Source organism: Ursus arctos, unplaced genomic scaffold, assembly GCF_023065955.2.
Source record: "Ursus arctos isolate Adak ecotype North America unplaced genomic scaffold, UrsArc2.0 scaffold_4, whole genome shotgun sequence".
NCBI lineage: Eukaryota > Metazoa > Chordata > Mammalia > Carnivora > Ursidae > Ursus > Ursus arctos.
Window position 1 is genome coordinate 25,189,891 of NW_026623056.1, and position 17,688 is coordinate 25,207,578.

The 17,688-nt window shown below is 44.2% G+C and overlaps 1 protein-coding gene across 7 annotated transcripts in view; it reads right to left on the reverse strand.

The window, feature by feature from the left end:
- ATP13A3 (ATPase 13A3) overlaps positions 1–14,540 on the reverse strand; it is an 87,440-nt gene extending 72,900 nt beyond the window's left edge. For 3 of the 7 annotated variants that reach the window (XM_057306569.1, XM_044383192.3, XM_057306570.1), the window contains exon 1: positions 251–290. In XM_057306569.1, the coding sequence (XP_057162552.1) occupies positions 251–268 (18 nt within the window). In that variant the 5' untranslated portion in view covers positions 269–290. Of the gene's footprint in view, positions 1–250; positions 319–11,913; positions 11,958–12,713; positions 12,877–14,519 lie in introns of those variants that run through there. The other 4 variants (XM_026496284.4, XM_044383203.3, XM_048214968.2 and 1 more) reach the window with 3 other exon arrangements.
- Between the last annotated feature and the right edge of the window lie 3,148 nt (positions 14,541–17,688).

Below are 17,688 nucleotides of genomic sequence, written 5' to 3' on the forward strand. Positions count from 1 at the left end.
ACGAAATCACTAGATAGCTATTCTGTACAAAAAGTACAATCCTAATTTACAATTATAACTGATAGGCACTTCAATCACCTTTTTAAAATTATGTGAACTTGTCTTTTTCCACTTTATTCCTTTCCCCCAATTTGAAACCTATCCATGTTGACTCAGCATAGAAAGGAAGTACAAAGCCCTTAACATCTGCATTCAACAAATATTTCAAAAACACACTTTAAATTGCTGTTGAAGAGGATAATGGCCTTACCCATAGTACGATCATCATAGAAATCTGAACTTTCTCATTTCCTATGGTCATTCGGTAATCCACTATCCAGGATTGAAAAAAAAAAAAAATCAATGCATTTGGGTACTTTGCCAAATATAACAAAAGTAACCGATATTTGTACAGGGATTTTTAGTTTACAAAACACTTTTACAGGACTTTTCTACTTTACTTACCAGTTCTCAATCAATATCATCTTTTAAAAACAAGAAAAAAAATAATGTTCACTTCCCAAAATCAGCACTTTTGACTTTCCCACGAAGTCAAGCATGGGGTGACTTTATATCAAAAAGCCTTACCAACAAATTAAGGAATTAACACATAGACAGCAACATCTTTCAAGGGTCTGTTTTTCAAAAATTCATTCGAAAGTCAAATGTAGTTGAAATACTGACTAGGTTCTCAAGATGGCCCACAAATGACCTTTTACCTCCCACAATTCTGCTAAATTATACTTCATATTACAGTAGCCTGGGTCATGGGGCAAGCAGCCAGGTAACCAAGTTTTTACTTCCTCTGCCCACTTCTTAATTATTAATATACCCCAAACCTTCACATCCTCTGCCCACTACTTAATTACTAATATTCTCTGGCCTTCTCTCTTTATAACAACACAAAGAGCCAGGAGGGGCTCCACTAACGCGTCTACAGTGAAAACTACCAATAGCTCCCAATCAATATTTTTGGCACTAATCTCTCGAGCTCCAGACCCACAGATTGAAACATCAACCATACGTCTTTACATACAACTAAAATTCAATAGATTCATTTTATCTTTCTTCCAAACTCACCCCCACATGAACAATTCCCTCTACTCCTTAAATGAATATGATTTGCTAAAATTCCATGCCAGGATTTTGGAAGTCATCCTAGACTCCTTCCTATCCCACAAGGAGGCACTTAGTCATCATTTCTACCTTTCTCCCATCCACCTCACCATGCCCTATCTCCACTGGCACTGCCCTCAACTCAAGGTCCTGATGCCTTCTCTAGTCACCCTCATTCAAATCAATATATAATCCAGACATGATCATTTCTCTGCTTGAAATTTCAATAGCTTCCCTTTGTCTGCAGCAGCATTTCCCCAACTGGTATCCCTCCAAAATAAAAATTTTAAAAAATTTTTTAAAAATTTAAAAAAGCATCCCCAACTCATATAAATTGAAGAGATATACTGGATTAAGCAAAATTGAACAATCCTCTTACTAGCAAGACACTGAAAAGTCTAGGGGCACTTGTATGGCTCAGTCAGTTGAACATACGACTTCAGTTCAGGTCGTGATTTTGGGGTCCTGGGATCGAGTCCCGGTTTGGGCTCTCTGCTTTTCCCTCTCCCTCTGCCTCTCCCCCCTGCTCATGTTCTTTCTCCCACCCTCTCTTTCAAATAATAAATAAAATCTTAAAAAAAAAAAAAAAGACACTGAAAAGTCTTACAATGCACAATACTATGTGTTTCCCTACCAAGGGGAAGTAAAGTAGAAGAGAGGCCCAATTGGGCTCCAAGGACAAAGTTACAACTAAGTGGAAGAATGGAATACTCTTCAGAATGTGGCCCCACCTAGTTGTCAACACCACCTGCCTTTCACCAATGGTTATCATTCACCTCTTACAAACTTTACATCCCATCTATATAGAACACATTTGTACTTCCTCTAAGGGCTACTGTTTCCTGACTTCATTCCTTTACATACATGGTTCCTTCTGCCAAGAAGGCCCTTCCCTAACAGTCTGGATAAAGAGCACTTACAAGTCCTTCCAGACCCTGGTCAAGTATGTCCTCCACCAAGCTTTGATTGTCCCTTCTACCTTCCAAGCAGAGGACAGCTCCTACCTTTGTCTCTCTTCGTAAGAATCAGAACATTTGTCCCACAATGTTGGACTTACAGACTGAAAACCTTAAAGGCTGAGAACCAGGCCAGCACCCAGCAATGGAGGAGAATGAATGAGACAGAGCAAGACAAGGGGTGTGAGGAAAGGGTAAAATCCTTCCTGTTTTTCTGGGTTAAATTTCACAACCAAGTACATTTTGTCGTTGGCATGCTTCCACACTCATCCCAACGCTCTTTTCCAATTCTCCCAGTACCCTCTCCCAGGTCCCTGGGTGACTTCAGGTAACCCTGCACACCTGCCATCTACAACACTATGTTCTTCAGTATCAACTACTTCTTTTTCAAGAGTCATTCTGTTCAGAAATTAATACATAAGTTATAACTTCTCAAAGCTGAGAAACAGAAGATAAATCTCCAAATAACAAAACAAAACAAGTATGGGGGAGATGTGGGGAGTGGGCGTTGTAGTGCCACCATTCAAATGCTGGCCCATGTAAAAGTCTCAGAGTATTCCTGAATGGGCTTCCCTCAAGTGTTCTCACCTCTCCACTACATCCACTCCTGCACAGCAGCAGCAACGGGCACTCCTGGCAGAAACAGAGCTGGAACTAGTGCTACTGCCATCCTTTGGGCTACCCACTCGTGGACTGAAAAGCTCTGTTCATCTGAGAGACCATTTATGACCAATTTTTCATTATTCTGGACAGAAAGTCTCACTAACATGTTCTCCAATGAACTTAAAACAGTGCCTTTATCCTAGCCAGGTTGTATCTTGAAATATACCCTACACCACTGTTTGATTTAGGAAAAAGCAAAGTAGTTGCAAAAAACCAATGTTGTCCAAGTATCCTAATAATTCAGAATAAATCTGTAAATACTAAATTAGCATTTAGCAAAAATCATTATGGCTTATCACCATTTCTGATTTCATAAAAAGTCATGTTTTAGAAAGTCACTGTCTGGGGCGCCTGGGTGGCTCAGCCCGTTAAGTGTCTGCCTTCAGCTCAGGTCATGATCCCAGGGTCCTGGGATGGAGCCCCATGTTGGGCTCCCTGCTCAGTGGGGAGCCTGCTTCTCCCTCTCCCTCCGCCCCTCCCCCCTGGCTTATGCTCCCTCTCTCTCTCAAATAAATAAAATCTTTAAAAAAAAAAAGTCACTGTCTACATGTGCCAAGTACTGTGCTAAGTGCTGGAGATTATATCCCTTGATCTAAGACCTGAAAGGTGTGAAGTTCATCAGGCAAACAGGCAGTAAAAAGAGGGAAAATAACAGAGGGATGGAATCCAAGTAGAGGAATTACCACACACAGAAGTACTGAGGTGAGAGGAGGGGGTTGGGGGGATGGGTTGAATAGCTGATGGACATGAAAGAGTGTACTTGCCATGAGGACCACCAGATGATGTACGGAACTGTTCAATCACTGTATTGTACACCGGAAACTAACATAACACTTTATGTTAACTAACTGGAATTACAATAAAAACTTAAAAAAAAAAAGTAGTAAGGTGAGAAATCCTAGAAAACATCATGAATACAAGTTAAACCGGCTAGAGCACAGGGTAGCCTCTAGGGAACAGCTAGCTAAAAACACGGGACAGGATCAGATTATGATGAAGGGCCTTGCCTGATATGATAAACATATGGATTAACTTGCATGTGATGGAGATTCTGAACTTTTTTCAACTGAGAGAGACCGGAAGCCCACAGCACGGGCCATATTCCAAAGCACACAGTGTGAATGGTGTCTTTGGGACTTGCACAGTGCAGCAGCACTGTGTTCACCTGCTGGAATGTTTACCTTCAAGAGGGCAGAACGCACGCATCCACATAGATCCAACATCTAGCCTTGTGCTTGGCACATACGGGAACTAAAAAAATACTGAATAGTTAAATTTGCCAACACAACCCTGAGGGCATAACCAAGAGGCCCTAACCAAGCTTCCTTCCTTCCTTCCTGCCTATAAAAATCACAACTCTTATGTACCACAATAATTGGTCATTGCCGCAACTTTTAAGGGAACATGAGGAAAGGTCATTCACCATGAGCTGCATCAGAGACAAAAAAGGATTCGGAGGGAAAAAACACATTAAGATGCTTCTGAACCTAACTAAATGAAGCACTTTATTCTGTTCTTCTCACCAAAAACTGAACAGAAAACAACCGTGGGCTGGCTCAAATTTATTCACCAATGAACTCTAAGGCAGTGATAATAATTATAAAAAGCATATTTTTGTATCAAAAGGATCCATGAAATAAATATCTATTTTAACTGAGAATTTGTTAGGTTAGTGTCTTTCAAATTTTTTTAAAGATTTATTTATTTTTGCGCATGCATGAGCAGGGTGGGGGTGGGAGGGCAGGTGGTAAAGGCAGAAGCAGACTCCCCGCTGAGCAGGGAGCCTGATACGGGGCTTGATATGGGGCTCATGACCTGAGCCGAAAGCAGACGCTTAACCGACTGAGCCACCCAAGTACCCCTAGTCTAGTCTTTCAAATAATTAAGTGCTCCAGATAAAATTAGGCTACTTGCCTGTAGTACCCTACATTTAACTTAGCAAACTGAATCACATTATTATAATTGGCATATAAATAAGGATTCCATCTCTTCTGTTTGGGGCAACAGTAAGGCAAAAAAAATTTTCAAGAGAAACTTTAGGAAATCACAGACGAAACTAAATTATAAATGAGCTTAGAAAATTGATGGCTTAAGAAATTAAGGCACAGGGGCACCTGGGTGGCTCAGTCAGTTAAGCGTCTGCCTTAGGCTCCGGTCATGACCCCAGAGTACTAGGATGGACCCCACATCAGTCCAGTCGGGCTCTCTGCTCAGCAAGGAAGGAGTCTGCTTCTCCTTCTCCCTCTGTGTGCACACTTGCTCACACGTGCTCTCTCTCTCAAATAAACAAAATCTTAAAAAAAAAAAAAAAAAGAAGTTAAGGCACAATCTAGAGATGGATGAAAAATCTTTGGTCTTTTAAGAACCGGTGACCCTCATTTAAAGAAATCAAACCAAAGGCCAGTGGAGTAAAAGAAAATTTCAAATCTTCCTTTTAAAGAAAAGATGTAGATACATTTCACTAACTAGTATTTTCTATTGTTTTACTTTTATTTATTTTTTATTATTATTTTTTTTTACTAAGCAGTATTTTTAAATGAAAATAAGGCACATAGGGGCGCCTTGATGGCTCAGTTGTTAAGCATCTGCCTTCAGCTCAGGGCATGATCCCAGAGTCCTAGGATCGAGCCCCACATCGGGCTCCCTGCTCTGCTGGGAGCCTGCTTCTTCCTCTCCCACTCCCCCTGCTTGTGTTCCCTCTTTCGCTGGCTGTCTCTGTCAAATAAATAAATAAAATCTTAAAAAAAAAAAAAAAGAAGAAGAAAATAGGGCACATAAAATGCCATTAAGTAAACCTAATTAAACATTTTTACATTTTATAATGTGACCAGGGAGAGAGAGAATGGATAACAGTAACACAGAGGATAGAGAGAAATGACACACCCAGAGACAGAAAGGGAAAGACAAAAATACACATAAAATGTACATTAGAGATACATGAGGTTAACAGTTTAAGCCTTTTAGGATGTTGTTCCCAAAGATGCAAAATCATGGTATCTTTCTATGAAAAGCCTGAATACAACACTATGTCATTACTGCCTACTGCTCTAGTTAAAATAAAATAGGCAGCAATCCTCAATCCTGCCCCCACACATTCTCATCTCTCTCTCCCTCTCTCTCTCTCTCTCTCTCTCACACACACACACACAAATACTTGTTTTGAATATGTTAAATGTTATTAAACCAATAATAGTACATTACCATTTACTGAGCCTCTTATCCTCACAATTCTCTAAGGTAGCTTTTATTCCCTCCATTTGTCAAATGAAGAAACTAAAAAAGGTTAAGTGACTTGAACCTGACTACAGAGCTAATAAGCGATGAGGCTGGAACTCAGAGTCACTCGTATAGGGCTCTGAAGCCCACATTTTTTTTTTTTAAGATTTTATTTATTATTTGACAGAGAGAGGCAGCCAGCGAGAGAGGGAGCACAAGCAGGGGGATTGGGAGAGGCAGAAGCAGGCTCCTAGCAGAGAAGCCTGATGTGGGGCTCGATCCCAGAACGCCCGGGATCATGCCCTGAGCCAAAGGCAGATGCTTAAAGACTGCGCCACCCAGGCGCCCCTGAAGCCCACATTTTAACCACTATACCATGCCCACTCCAGAGGCATCTCTAGCCACCATTCCTTTTTTTTTTTTTTTTAAAGACTGTTGTTTTTCACTGTGCTGTCCCAACAGTAATGTTAAGGTTCAGATACTTTAAATTTCATGAAAAACATCAACAACTTATATAGTTCTATCTATCTATCTATCTATCTATCTATCTATTTATTTTTAAGTAAACTCTGCACCCAAAGCGGGGCTCAAACTCACAACCCTGAGATAAAGTCTCATGCTCTAGCGACTAAGCCAGCCAGGTGCCCCCATAGTTCTTTTAAAATAATGCAGATTTTACTAGCAGTAAGGAAGACATTAACTAACACCAAATATAGCTGAATATCAATCCAAAATTATACAAAGTACAAATGGTCCCCCAATACTCCCAACGTTATTACCCAGCCTTTTAATTATGCTAGGTTCTTTGTGTGGTATAAAATACCCAGTGTAACCCTGGAGAGTAAACACATTTTCACAGATACCTAATTTCTTTCTCCATTATTCACACTCTGGATGCTCATCACATATGCATTTAACTATACCCATTCAAGTATCTGTGCTACACGAAAAAAGAAAAACAAGAGAAAAAGATACGTTAAATAATGATGGCAGGATGCCTGCCTTTACGTCCTTGTCCCAGAGTAGGCACTAAAGACTATCGATTTGCTGTTCCTCAGCCAGTCTAAAGTCCCATTCACCTGTCAAAAGGTATCTTGCACAGCCAATTATGATCCAGCTCACCAAAAAAGCAACCTATTCTAAAAGCTGGAGGAAAAACTGGCTGTTGGAATTGAAAAACAGTATGTCAGTTAAGAACCAGTTTTCAAACCGGTATCTTCCTAAAGGACCTTTTCAGCGGTAATTTTGACTATACAGGATTTCTACCTTAAATGAGAATTTAGACCCAAAGCCCCCACATAAAAGTTGATTTCACTTTACTCAGCTCTTTAGAATACAAAGAATTAGGAACCCAAACATTTGTCTTGTATATCAAAATAAGTTAGTAACTAATGCATTACTCATCCTATTTCACAAATGGGAAAACACAGAGCAACAGGGATGCTGTCAGAAGAAGGCACGCTTGGGGTGCCTGGGTGGCTCAGTTGGTTAACCGTCTGCCTTCGACTCAGGTCAGGATCCCAGGGTCCTGGGATAGAGCCCCACATCAAGCCCCATATCAGGCTCCCTACTCAGCAGGAGTCTGCTTCTCCCTCTACCCCTACATCCCCCCACCCCGCTCGTGCATGTGCAAAAATAAATAAATAAAGTATAAAAAAAAAAAAAGGCATGCTAGACACATGTGGGAACTGTTCCATGACTTACTTTTAAATAAAATAAAAATGTAATAAAAGTCTGTCATGTGGGGTGCCTGGGTGGCTCAGTCGGTTAAGTGTCTGCCTTTGGCTCAGGTCATGATCCCTGGGTCCTGGGATAGAGCCCCATATCAGACTCCCCAAAGGGAGCCTGCTTCTCCCGCTTCCCTCTACCTCTCCGCCGTTTGTGCTCTCTCTTACTCTCCAATAAATAAGTAAAATCTTAAAAAAAAAAAAAAGTCTGTCATGTAATCAAAAGCAATCCTTAACATTGGTTCTCAGTAGGAAAAAGAAACAGTGAGTTGTGAGATGAGCCATTACCAGAGTACAAAACAAAGGCAAGGGTGGAAAGAATACCCTCCCCAAAAAACCATCCAACCCCAGATCCTTTACTGGCGTGCTATCGCTTACTCTCCACACGTTTCCTTTTCTATAGAAAGAAGGGACTAGTCTATCACCTATCTGTGACCATTCACCATTACTGTTTTCCCCCATCTCACACCTCATTATTTCAATATCCAACTCACAAATTCCGTGTGAAGAAAATAGGTAAAAACTAAATAAAATAGGAGTCAATTAATCTAGCTTGCTATCAGAGGTAGAACTGTCTTTCATATCACCATCCAAAAAGTTATAAATATTTTTTTTCCAAGATTTTATTTTTAAGTAATCTCTACACACAACGTGGAGCTCAAACTTACAACCTAAGATCAAGAGTCGCATACTCCACCAACTGAGCCAGCCAGGTGTCCTCAAATATTTTTATTTAAAACATCTGAGAAAGTCTACATACATCATCAAGTTCCACATTATATAATCAGTAAATTCTACTTTACATAGTCAACTCACTTTTCCCAGAAATTCAATTTCTTACCTAACTAGTATCTGAGTATCAACAGATCATTTAAAAGCAAGATCCACAGGGAGTAAGTGAGTCAGTGAAAGAGAGAAATTTCAATTAAGAGATTGATTACAACTCAACTCATACACATACACAAATAGACTTTAAACACAGGGTACTTTTTACTGCATTCTCAGTTCATACTAGCATTAGTGGTCTTGGGTGATAGGAAGAAGTAAAAGATGTATCTTCACCTGTACCTTCAAAGAAACAGGCATCTGTGGAGCTGTTTGCAAAGGTCTATATGGCCTCTTTCCCTGGGGAGATGCCTTGTGGTAGGAAACTCCTTTTTTTAATTTGGCAGTTTTAAAGTTTGCTATTTGAGTTAATGTTTTACCACTCAGACCTAACAAAGGCCCCATTATGAGCCTTTGGGTCTAAGATGTTACCAGATCAGGTGTTGGGACAGTTCTCTCTGGACAACTGTTCTATGGAAACTCTTCAGCAATCCACACCCTCAACTTTCCTCATTCTCAAACATTGGATTATCTCATCAACTCTCCCTTTCCTTCATTCCATTCTTCTCCCTCCTTACTAATGCCGTTTTTTAACTCACAATTACAAAAGTGATAATTTTTTATTACCATTCATTCGTGACATTTCATATCACCTCTATTTTTAATCTTACTAATACAAATCTTTTGTGTTTATTACTTTTATTTTTTAATTAGAGAGAGAGCCCAACACAGGGCTCAATCTCATGACCCCGAGATCACAACCTGAGCTAAAATCAAGAGTTGGACGCCTAACCAACTGAGATACCCAGGCACCCCACTAATACAAATGTTTTTAACTCATAGCTTACATAATCACTAGTGACCATTAAGTCCAGGACATTCCATGCTACAGATACCACCTACTTTTCTCAGATTAAATAAACCCAGAACCTTTTACTTTTTTACATAAATCTTAAAAGACGTGCTCTAATTCCAATGCTCTCTTATTTCTCTATCTCAAAATATGAAGTCAACAAAATTCAAGTAAGACTCTAACAATTATTTCCTTGCTTCCTGGGCTAAATGGGTTAATAATTAGAACATGGTTTTAGTGACTACAGATTTATTCTCTCTATAGTCCAGTTAGCTTCATTTCATACAAACTGTCCCAAAACCAAAGATTAAATCCCATCAGCTATCTCTGGGGTGCAGATTTAACTAGATGAGCTATACGGCACACTCAGAATGCATTTCGCCACTGGAATAAAACTTCTGCTGATGTATCAGGTAGATGTCCAGCACTAGATTATCTTCTTTCAGCACACCACTATAAATTGTTTTAAGAGTGTTATCTTTAATAAGTGATAAGCTGCTAACTCTTATTCAGTTTATGTTCCATTCACAAGTCTTCCACTTACTACGTATATAGTTAGTTTAGGTTACCAAGTATACCAGTGGACAGGATCCAGTGTTAGATAAACCAAGTAATCAAGATCATTATAAAATTCTATTTCTTTCTTCCCAGATTTTTAGCAATTACAACCATCATGTTGTCATTCAAGTATAAAGTTCTTATTTCCACCATCACCCAGACCATTGGGAAAAAAATACAGAATAAAGACAAAGTTTCACGGGATGCCCCCACATCACTGATCATGGGCCATCTCCTAGGACTGCTATTAATCTTGGGAATAAAGCATACTCACATTTTAAAACCTCATATTCACAGTGGTTACAAGACCACCATGTTATACAAGCAGAGCTTGATTTAGTATATGGAATGGAAGAGGGAAAGGAAGAACATAAATTCTCAGCTAATCCTCAAAACTCTCTGAGGTAAGTTTTAGTATTCTTTTTCAATAAAAAAGAATTAGATGATGATCAGGGAAGTTAAGCAACTTACAATATAAGGGACAGCACGAATCCTAGCTCTGTTACTATATGAAGTTAAGCAACTTACAACATAAGGAACTTGGAAGACAGGCCGAATCTCAGCTCTCTGTTAGTGTAAGTGACAAGCAGTTTCTATTTCTAGGTTTACCATGTTAGCTGTCTATGACTCTGGGCAACTTAACATCTCTGAACCTCAAGTTTCCTCATCTGTTTAAATGAGATAAGCCATGTTAAGTGTTTAATTTAAAGCCTACTATGTAATAAGCTTACTCAGTAACTATTAGCACTGGTCAAAATCAAACAGCTAGTTATGAAAAGTCAAAAATCAAACTCCAGTCTGATTTCCCAAGTCCGTGCTTTTTCTACTACATTATGTTGTTAGCTACCAACACACAATTATTATTCACATAAGAATCCATATTTGAAATATGAGATAGGTGGGACACTGATGTTACCTAAATGAGAGAACTATTAAGGGCTAACTAAACCAACAGAAGTATTTTAGCTCTAATATCTAATAAGCAAAACCACACAAACTCATCAGAAGATAATGTTTAGACATACAAGCTTAGCAAAGCTTTGTTCTAATGACTATAACACTATTTTCCTACCTATGTAGGAATTTATTATATTTATCTCAAATCAGTTACAAATTAAAATTTTAATTACCAAGCATACCCCAAATAAAGCATTCTGGTCGACCTGGTCAAAGAAATCAGCCCTCCTACTACATCATTTGAACACTGCATCAAATTGAAGCCTGTCAACTGTACTTCCAAAATAAATTGCTACTTCATATTTTCATTTATAACTATACTACTTATCCATTGACACAACCAGTGTCATCAATTTTCCTACCCAACGCCCTGAGCAAAAACAAGCTTTGTTGTTCTAACAATGTTCAAAAATCTCACTTACCTGTCTCAGGCTCACCTGATCTAGCAGTGGATAATGCAAAAGGACACTTCCATAAGCAAAAATAAACTTCCATAATAATTATTAATAATAGGCTTACTATTTGGTACTTCCAGGAACTGATCTGCATTTAAAAAAGGGTTGCTAAACCAGAATGAGATACCTGCCTACACTTATTTTGGCAACTGTAACCTATCCCGCAAAGCAACAGTCCTCCTGAGAAAAGAATGCCACATATACTCCTGTGAAACAAAATATATGTGCCTTGGTAAGGAGGCTGAGATCTAACCAAAGGCAGAGCACTTTTAACTATGAAATCACCCCTTAAAAGACAAGAAAATCAGAACGCCTTCACTTTAGCAACAAAGGCTTTAGAAAACAGTATTCATTTTACAATAATCTTTAACGTTCCTACATTTCTTGGATTTTAAAAAAATTCTAACTTCCTGACTCACAGATCTAAAATAGTCATTACATACACAAATGTTCTACTTATTTAGTTCAGAATCATACGTAGGAAACACAGGTTTCTGTTTCTAGGTTTACGACTCCATACCCATTCATTTTACACTAATATAACCACTAAATATAGCTCTCTAAGACACTGACGATTAAAAGGAGTTAATTACGTGAGTGATTCATACCTCCTATGTCCAGACACCAAGATCCAAGGATGTTTCTGTCAGATCTATGGGAAGAGGAAATGATAAACACCTGTCACAAAAGCTTTCCAAATTGGGAAGCCCCGAACTGAATTATTGTCAATCCCCAATCCATTTCCCCGGCCACAGCCCCGCTAAAGATATATCTACCAAACCTAACTCTGTGAAGGCAATGGGAAGAAGTAAAGGCCATAAAGAGAGTGGCCACTTAAGTACTGGAGGAGAGGACCCCGGGGTTTTTCTAGTCCTCACTTACAGAGTCAAAGTGAGAGACCTTAATCAATTAAGAAGTCACTTTTCCTCTCTGGGCCTCACTTAGTTATCCATAAAATGCGGTGATGGCAAGAAGCTCTTCCTACTCCGAGGTTACGGATGAACTCAAGATGCCTTTAGACAGCATCCGCAGAAACACAGCAAGCGTCCTGCTCTTCGAGCACACCATCTCCCGGACTTTCTAAAAGGGCTGGACCACCATCCCACTCCCCAGTCACAACGCGAGCAGCGTGTCCAAATCAGGCCTTCGCACCCACAACGTGGATCTCTTTTTCTCGCCTCACCTGTCCCAGGCAGACATTCCGCGGTCTTAGCGCTCCCCTTCCCACCCCACTCACCTCACCGGGGAACTGATGCGGGATTCTGGCCCAAGGAGCCGACCACAAGCTCACCTGGTACCCGACAACACCCTTCGCCTCCTTCAACCCCCGCCATCATCACCACCACCCACCTACTCAGCGTCCCGCTCACCCTGCCCCCCGGCGCCCCGGGAAAGCCGGACCACTCACCCGCCGCAGCTGCACCGTCTCCTCGGCGGCCTCCAGGCCGGAGCAGCCGAGGGACCGCAGGGGGCCGGGGCCCGGGCCCGCCGCTGTCGCCGCCGCCGCCTAGCCTCAGCCCAGCCCCATCGCCCTCGGCGGGCGCCGGCGGCCGCGGGTCGCTCGGATTCGAGGCGCCGCCGCCGCCGCCGCCGCCGCGCGCTGCGGCTCGGGGTGAGGGGAGGGAGGCGCCGCGGCCAGGCCCTGGCCGAGCCGGGCACAGGGGCGTCCGCGCTCTCCTCCTCGGCGCCCGCGGCGGCGGCGTGCAGCCAGGACAGAGCGAGAACAAGGGAGGGTGGCAGGGGTAGGCGGGCAGGGGAGGGGGGCGGTCTGCACTCCGAAACGGCCTCCCGCCGCCAGCGACGAAGCGAACCCCCCTCCCCTCCGCCGTGGCGCCCGGATCACGCTGCGGGGAGAGCCGGCGGGCGGGGGAGCGCGCGCGCGGCAAGCTCGGGACTCCCGCGCCCGGATGTGAGGTCACGTGGTTGCCTCATCCCAGCGCCGAGCGCGGAGGGGCGCAGAGGGGACGTCGGGGGGCGGGGCCAGCGAAGGCGGGCGGGGCCATGGGGCCGGCCCGGCCCACCTCGCCTTTAGCCCCCTAGACCCGGGAAGGAAAGAAAGGGGAGGAAAGGACCTTTCAAAATAGCTGGGTGCTGGGGAGGGGAGGTTACCAACGGAGGACGGGTTTTTTTGGTCTGGAGGAGGTGGAATTTGCCACCCTGGCCGTGCAAAAACAAGTTCACAGTACAAATCCGCATTTAATGAACAGGGAAACTGAGGACCAGTGAGGGACCTAGAATAGACTTGCCCAGAGTCAAGGTCAAGGAGCAAACTTGTGCTACAACGGAGAGGAAGCCAGATCCTAGCTCTAATCCAGGTCTCCTCCATTCCGTAACAGCACCACCACCACCCCCTCCAAAAACAAACAAAAAACTGTAATTCGTCTTTGACAACCAGCTGGGCGCACCCGGCCTCGGGCGGAGGACTGGGAAGCATACCCAAGAGAAAGCTCCCACGCGCCCACCCCACTGCCTCCGGCGTAAAGGAGTTTCTTCCGATGGCGCTAGAGGCAAATTAAATACTTCCCTCCGCAGAAGCTTTATCTCGGCGCAGGGCCCCGGCCGGATATACAAATCGTGCGTTTGGTTTTCGCGGCGTCCCTTCCCCTTCGGCGACGCGCACAGGGGGCGCGCCCCGCCACCTGCTGCCTCGTGCTCTGGCAGTCTTTCCGCCCGAGCCTACCGCGTCCGCACCCTTGAATCTCGGCCATCAGTGTTATTATTATTACACCTTGCGGCTAACAGAACTCTTAGCTGCTTAAACATAGCACCGGTTCGTAGCACGTGGTGACTCTTCTCTGGGGCTACTACGCCGGGTCAGCGACATATGCTGATACGTCATCTGGGACAGCACACTGCCCCGAGTCCACGGCGCAGATATCACCTCACCGGGAGCCAGGAACACGCCGCTTCTGGCCCCCTAAGCTGTGTGGAGCTGGCCAGTTCCACGCATATTTCCTCACGTGGCGTAGACAGCACACTGCACCTAGTGGGTTCACATCTCTCTTCGCAAGCCCTGGGCACAGCCTCACGCCTCACAGTATTCAAATGATGACAGGAGATAAGGGGTGTGGAAGCGTTGGTAGCCCTCAAAGCCTCCTCCCCCACCTCTCCAGGCTCTTTGGCTCCAGGCTGTTTCCCTTCAGCTTTTAAACAAGTTCAGGTCTCTCAAATCTAAAAACCAAACTCTAGCGCCAGCCCTCCACTCCCAACTAACCTCTCCAGTTAGCTTCCAAGTGCTTCTCTCCCTCTCATGCAGGCTGCAGGCCTCTTAAACGGTGTGTGTGTGCCCTCCTGTCCCTTTGCCCCCACCCCCAACCCCTCCACGTCTTCATTTCTCAACACTTGGCAGTCTGGCTTCTTCTCCCCCGCCCCCCCCCCCCCCCCCCCCCGCACACCCTTCCCTAACCCTGCTCGGGCAGAAGTAACCTCTGACCTTCATTTTCCCAAAGTGAGCAGGTACTCCTCAGGCCTATCTCTCTGGATCTCTCTGCTACTTTTGACACCTCCAGATCACTCTCACCTTCTAGAATCTGAATACCATCTTGGATTCCAAAGGAGAGTGCTCTCCCAATTCTCAGGTCTCAGTAAATAAGGCCCCTGGCTCCTCTGGTGACATCCTTAAGTAACACCAGCTATGAGTCTGTGCCTGACTTGCAAGACTCCCGGTAAGCCCCACAGCTCCTCTCACTCCACTCTCCAGGGATTGCCTCCATCTTCACGGTTTCAACTACCGGGTCAGCCATCTCCAGCCCAGAGCTCTTTCACAAAAATTAGACCCAAATCGCTGTCTGCCCGGCAGCTCTATCTAGATCCATCACACAAACACCCCTAACTCAGCATGTGGGAGAGATTGAGCCCATCCACCAGCTCCATAGCGGCCTCTCCCTCAGCTGTCCCCACCACCACCTACTGCCATCAGAATTTGAAAGTTGGAAATCTTGATTCAGCCCTTTGCCTTATCCAGTCCTATCTATTTCATCTCCTTAATAAGCCTCGAATCCCTACCTCCATTCCCACTGGGTGAGGTTCCAGCCATCCTTTGTAACAGCCTCCTGACAGCGGCCTTCAGATAAACTCACCCTCCACTCAGCCTCCAGAGTGAACTACCTGAAATGTGCTCTCATTGAAAATGCTGCAGAAGTTCCCCTGGCTTCTGGCTGCCTGTGGACCTCCAAGGCATCCAGCGTGAACCTGTCAATGCATTGAGGCACTTTTTTTTTTTAAGATTTTATTTATTTATTTGACAGAGAGAGAGACAGCCAGCGAGAGAGAGAACACAAGCAGGGGGAGTGGGAGAGAAAGAAGCAGGCTCTCAGCGGAAGAGCCTGACATGGGGCTCGATCCCAGAACTCCAGGATCACGCCCTGAGCCGAAGGCAGACCCTTAATGACTGAGCCACTCAGGCGCCCCCATTGAGGCTTTTCAAACACCCCGAAGAGCCCCGGACTTCAAGAAGCAGCCAAAATCCCCAGGGCAAGCCAACACACAGCCCGGCAAGGGAAAACTGTAGGAAGCAAAAAAACCAATCGAACATTTCAAGAAATTCTCCACTACAGATGTCCTTGGGACTAGAGAAGAGAATTTGGACACTGCTTGGAGGAGATGCTGAGTCACTAGGAAAGGCTTGAGCATGTTTATAGGCTGAGAGAAAAGACGGAGCCAGGAAAGGAGGAGAAGGCCGAGAAGGATAGAAAAAGAGTGGAGCAAGTCCTGAGAAGTTCTGGGAGGCTGGCTGATTCTCCACCCAAGATGATTCTGGGCCCAGCAGCTGCTCACACAGGGCCCAGCCCCTCCCTCCTCTGATCCTGCTCTCTCTTTAAGACCCAGGCCCCGATCACAGCGCCAAATAGACAACAGTCCTCCCGGTAAGCTCTGACTTCACCTTCCACAAGGACTATGTGCCATCTTCTCTACCCATCCTGCTTGCCTCCCCCGCTCACGGTCACCTCACCATCCAGACCACCAAGGGGAAACACCCAAACATTAACCACACTCCAGTTTGGGCAGAGGGTCGGTGCCTGCCCCCAAGAGAGCTCGCCTTTCATTGGAACGGTCCTGGGCCTCCCCAAGGCTGCACTGTTGCCCACTCTAGCTGACTCTTTTCAGACCTTCTCTTCAGGATTTATCTCCTGTTCTTGAACCACTTTTCTCTTAGTTTCCATACTCGCTTCTGGAATTGCCCCTCTCTTTTGGTTACCCCTCTCAACCTTTAGTGAATATGTGCTTCCTCTATCCTACCTCTAAACGGTGCCGGTCCCCAGGGCTCAGTCCGGGTGCACGTCTCTCTCTACACAAGTTTTGTGGTTTCTTTGTTTAATTTGTCATCTATCAACTTCCCAAGAGTTGTGGATGGGCTTCAAGGGGGCCTGTATATTCCTTAAACTTCAATGCAAAATCTTTTAAAGGAAGTATAGTTTTCATCAGCTTCTTAAAGATGTCTGGGACCCCAATTCATCCTGGTGATCTCTCCACCATGGATGTAGCTAACATCTACGTGCACATTAATAATTCTCAACCAGATACCTGTAACCCACGTGTCTCTTCAGAGTCCCTGGGCCATACGTCCCTATCATCCTCACATGATGTCTTACTCCTACCTTATAAACCCGCTTATCTGAAACTCAACTCTAGCTCTTCTTCCCCAAACCAGCCGTTTTCCCAGGCTTCTCGTCCTTAGCAAAAGACAGTTGCCCACTCAGTGCTCAAACCAGAAACCTGGGAGTCATTCTCTCCAATCCAATACCAAGTCCTTTTCAAATCCTTCCACCTGTCTCCATTTCTACTGCTCTTAGAATAACCCAAGCCACGTCCATCTCTCACCTGGGATACTGCCTTAGCCCCCAGCTGATTTCCCTACTTTCACCCTTCACCCCGTTCCAATCCTTTCTCACACAGCAGCCAGAGTTTATTACTGTGTGTAACTTGGAGTACAGTTCTTGATGAATTGCTTCCCTTTTCACGGAGAATAAAATGTGAATTTCTTTGCCCTACAAGTTCCAGTGTTGGATGTGGCCTACCCATTACTCCCCCTTCGCTGGCACTCCTCCACCATCACCCTCCTCTTACCCCACATCTGCTTCCCCACCCTATCTCATTCCAACCACAGTATGCTGTCTTTCAGTTCCCCAAACACACCAAACTCTTTCCTGCCTCAGGGCCTTTGCAAAACCTGTTCTTTCTGTCTCTTCCCTTTTTCCCTCACCGGGCTAGCTCTTACAAATTCAGCTCTTGGCTTAGATGAGTATACATCAATTCTTGAAAAAGGCCTTCCCTGGCCACTCATTCTTTATTTTCTGATGACCTCCATTTATTTTCTTGATAACCATTATCGCAATGTTAATTAATTGTGTTAATTACACTATGTAATTACATGTGAGTTTCTG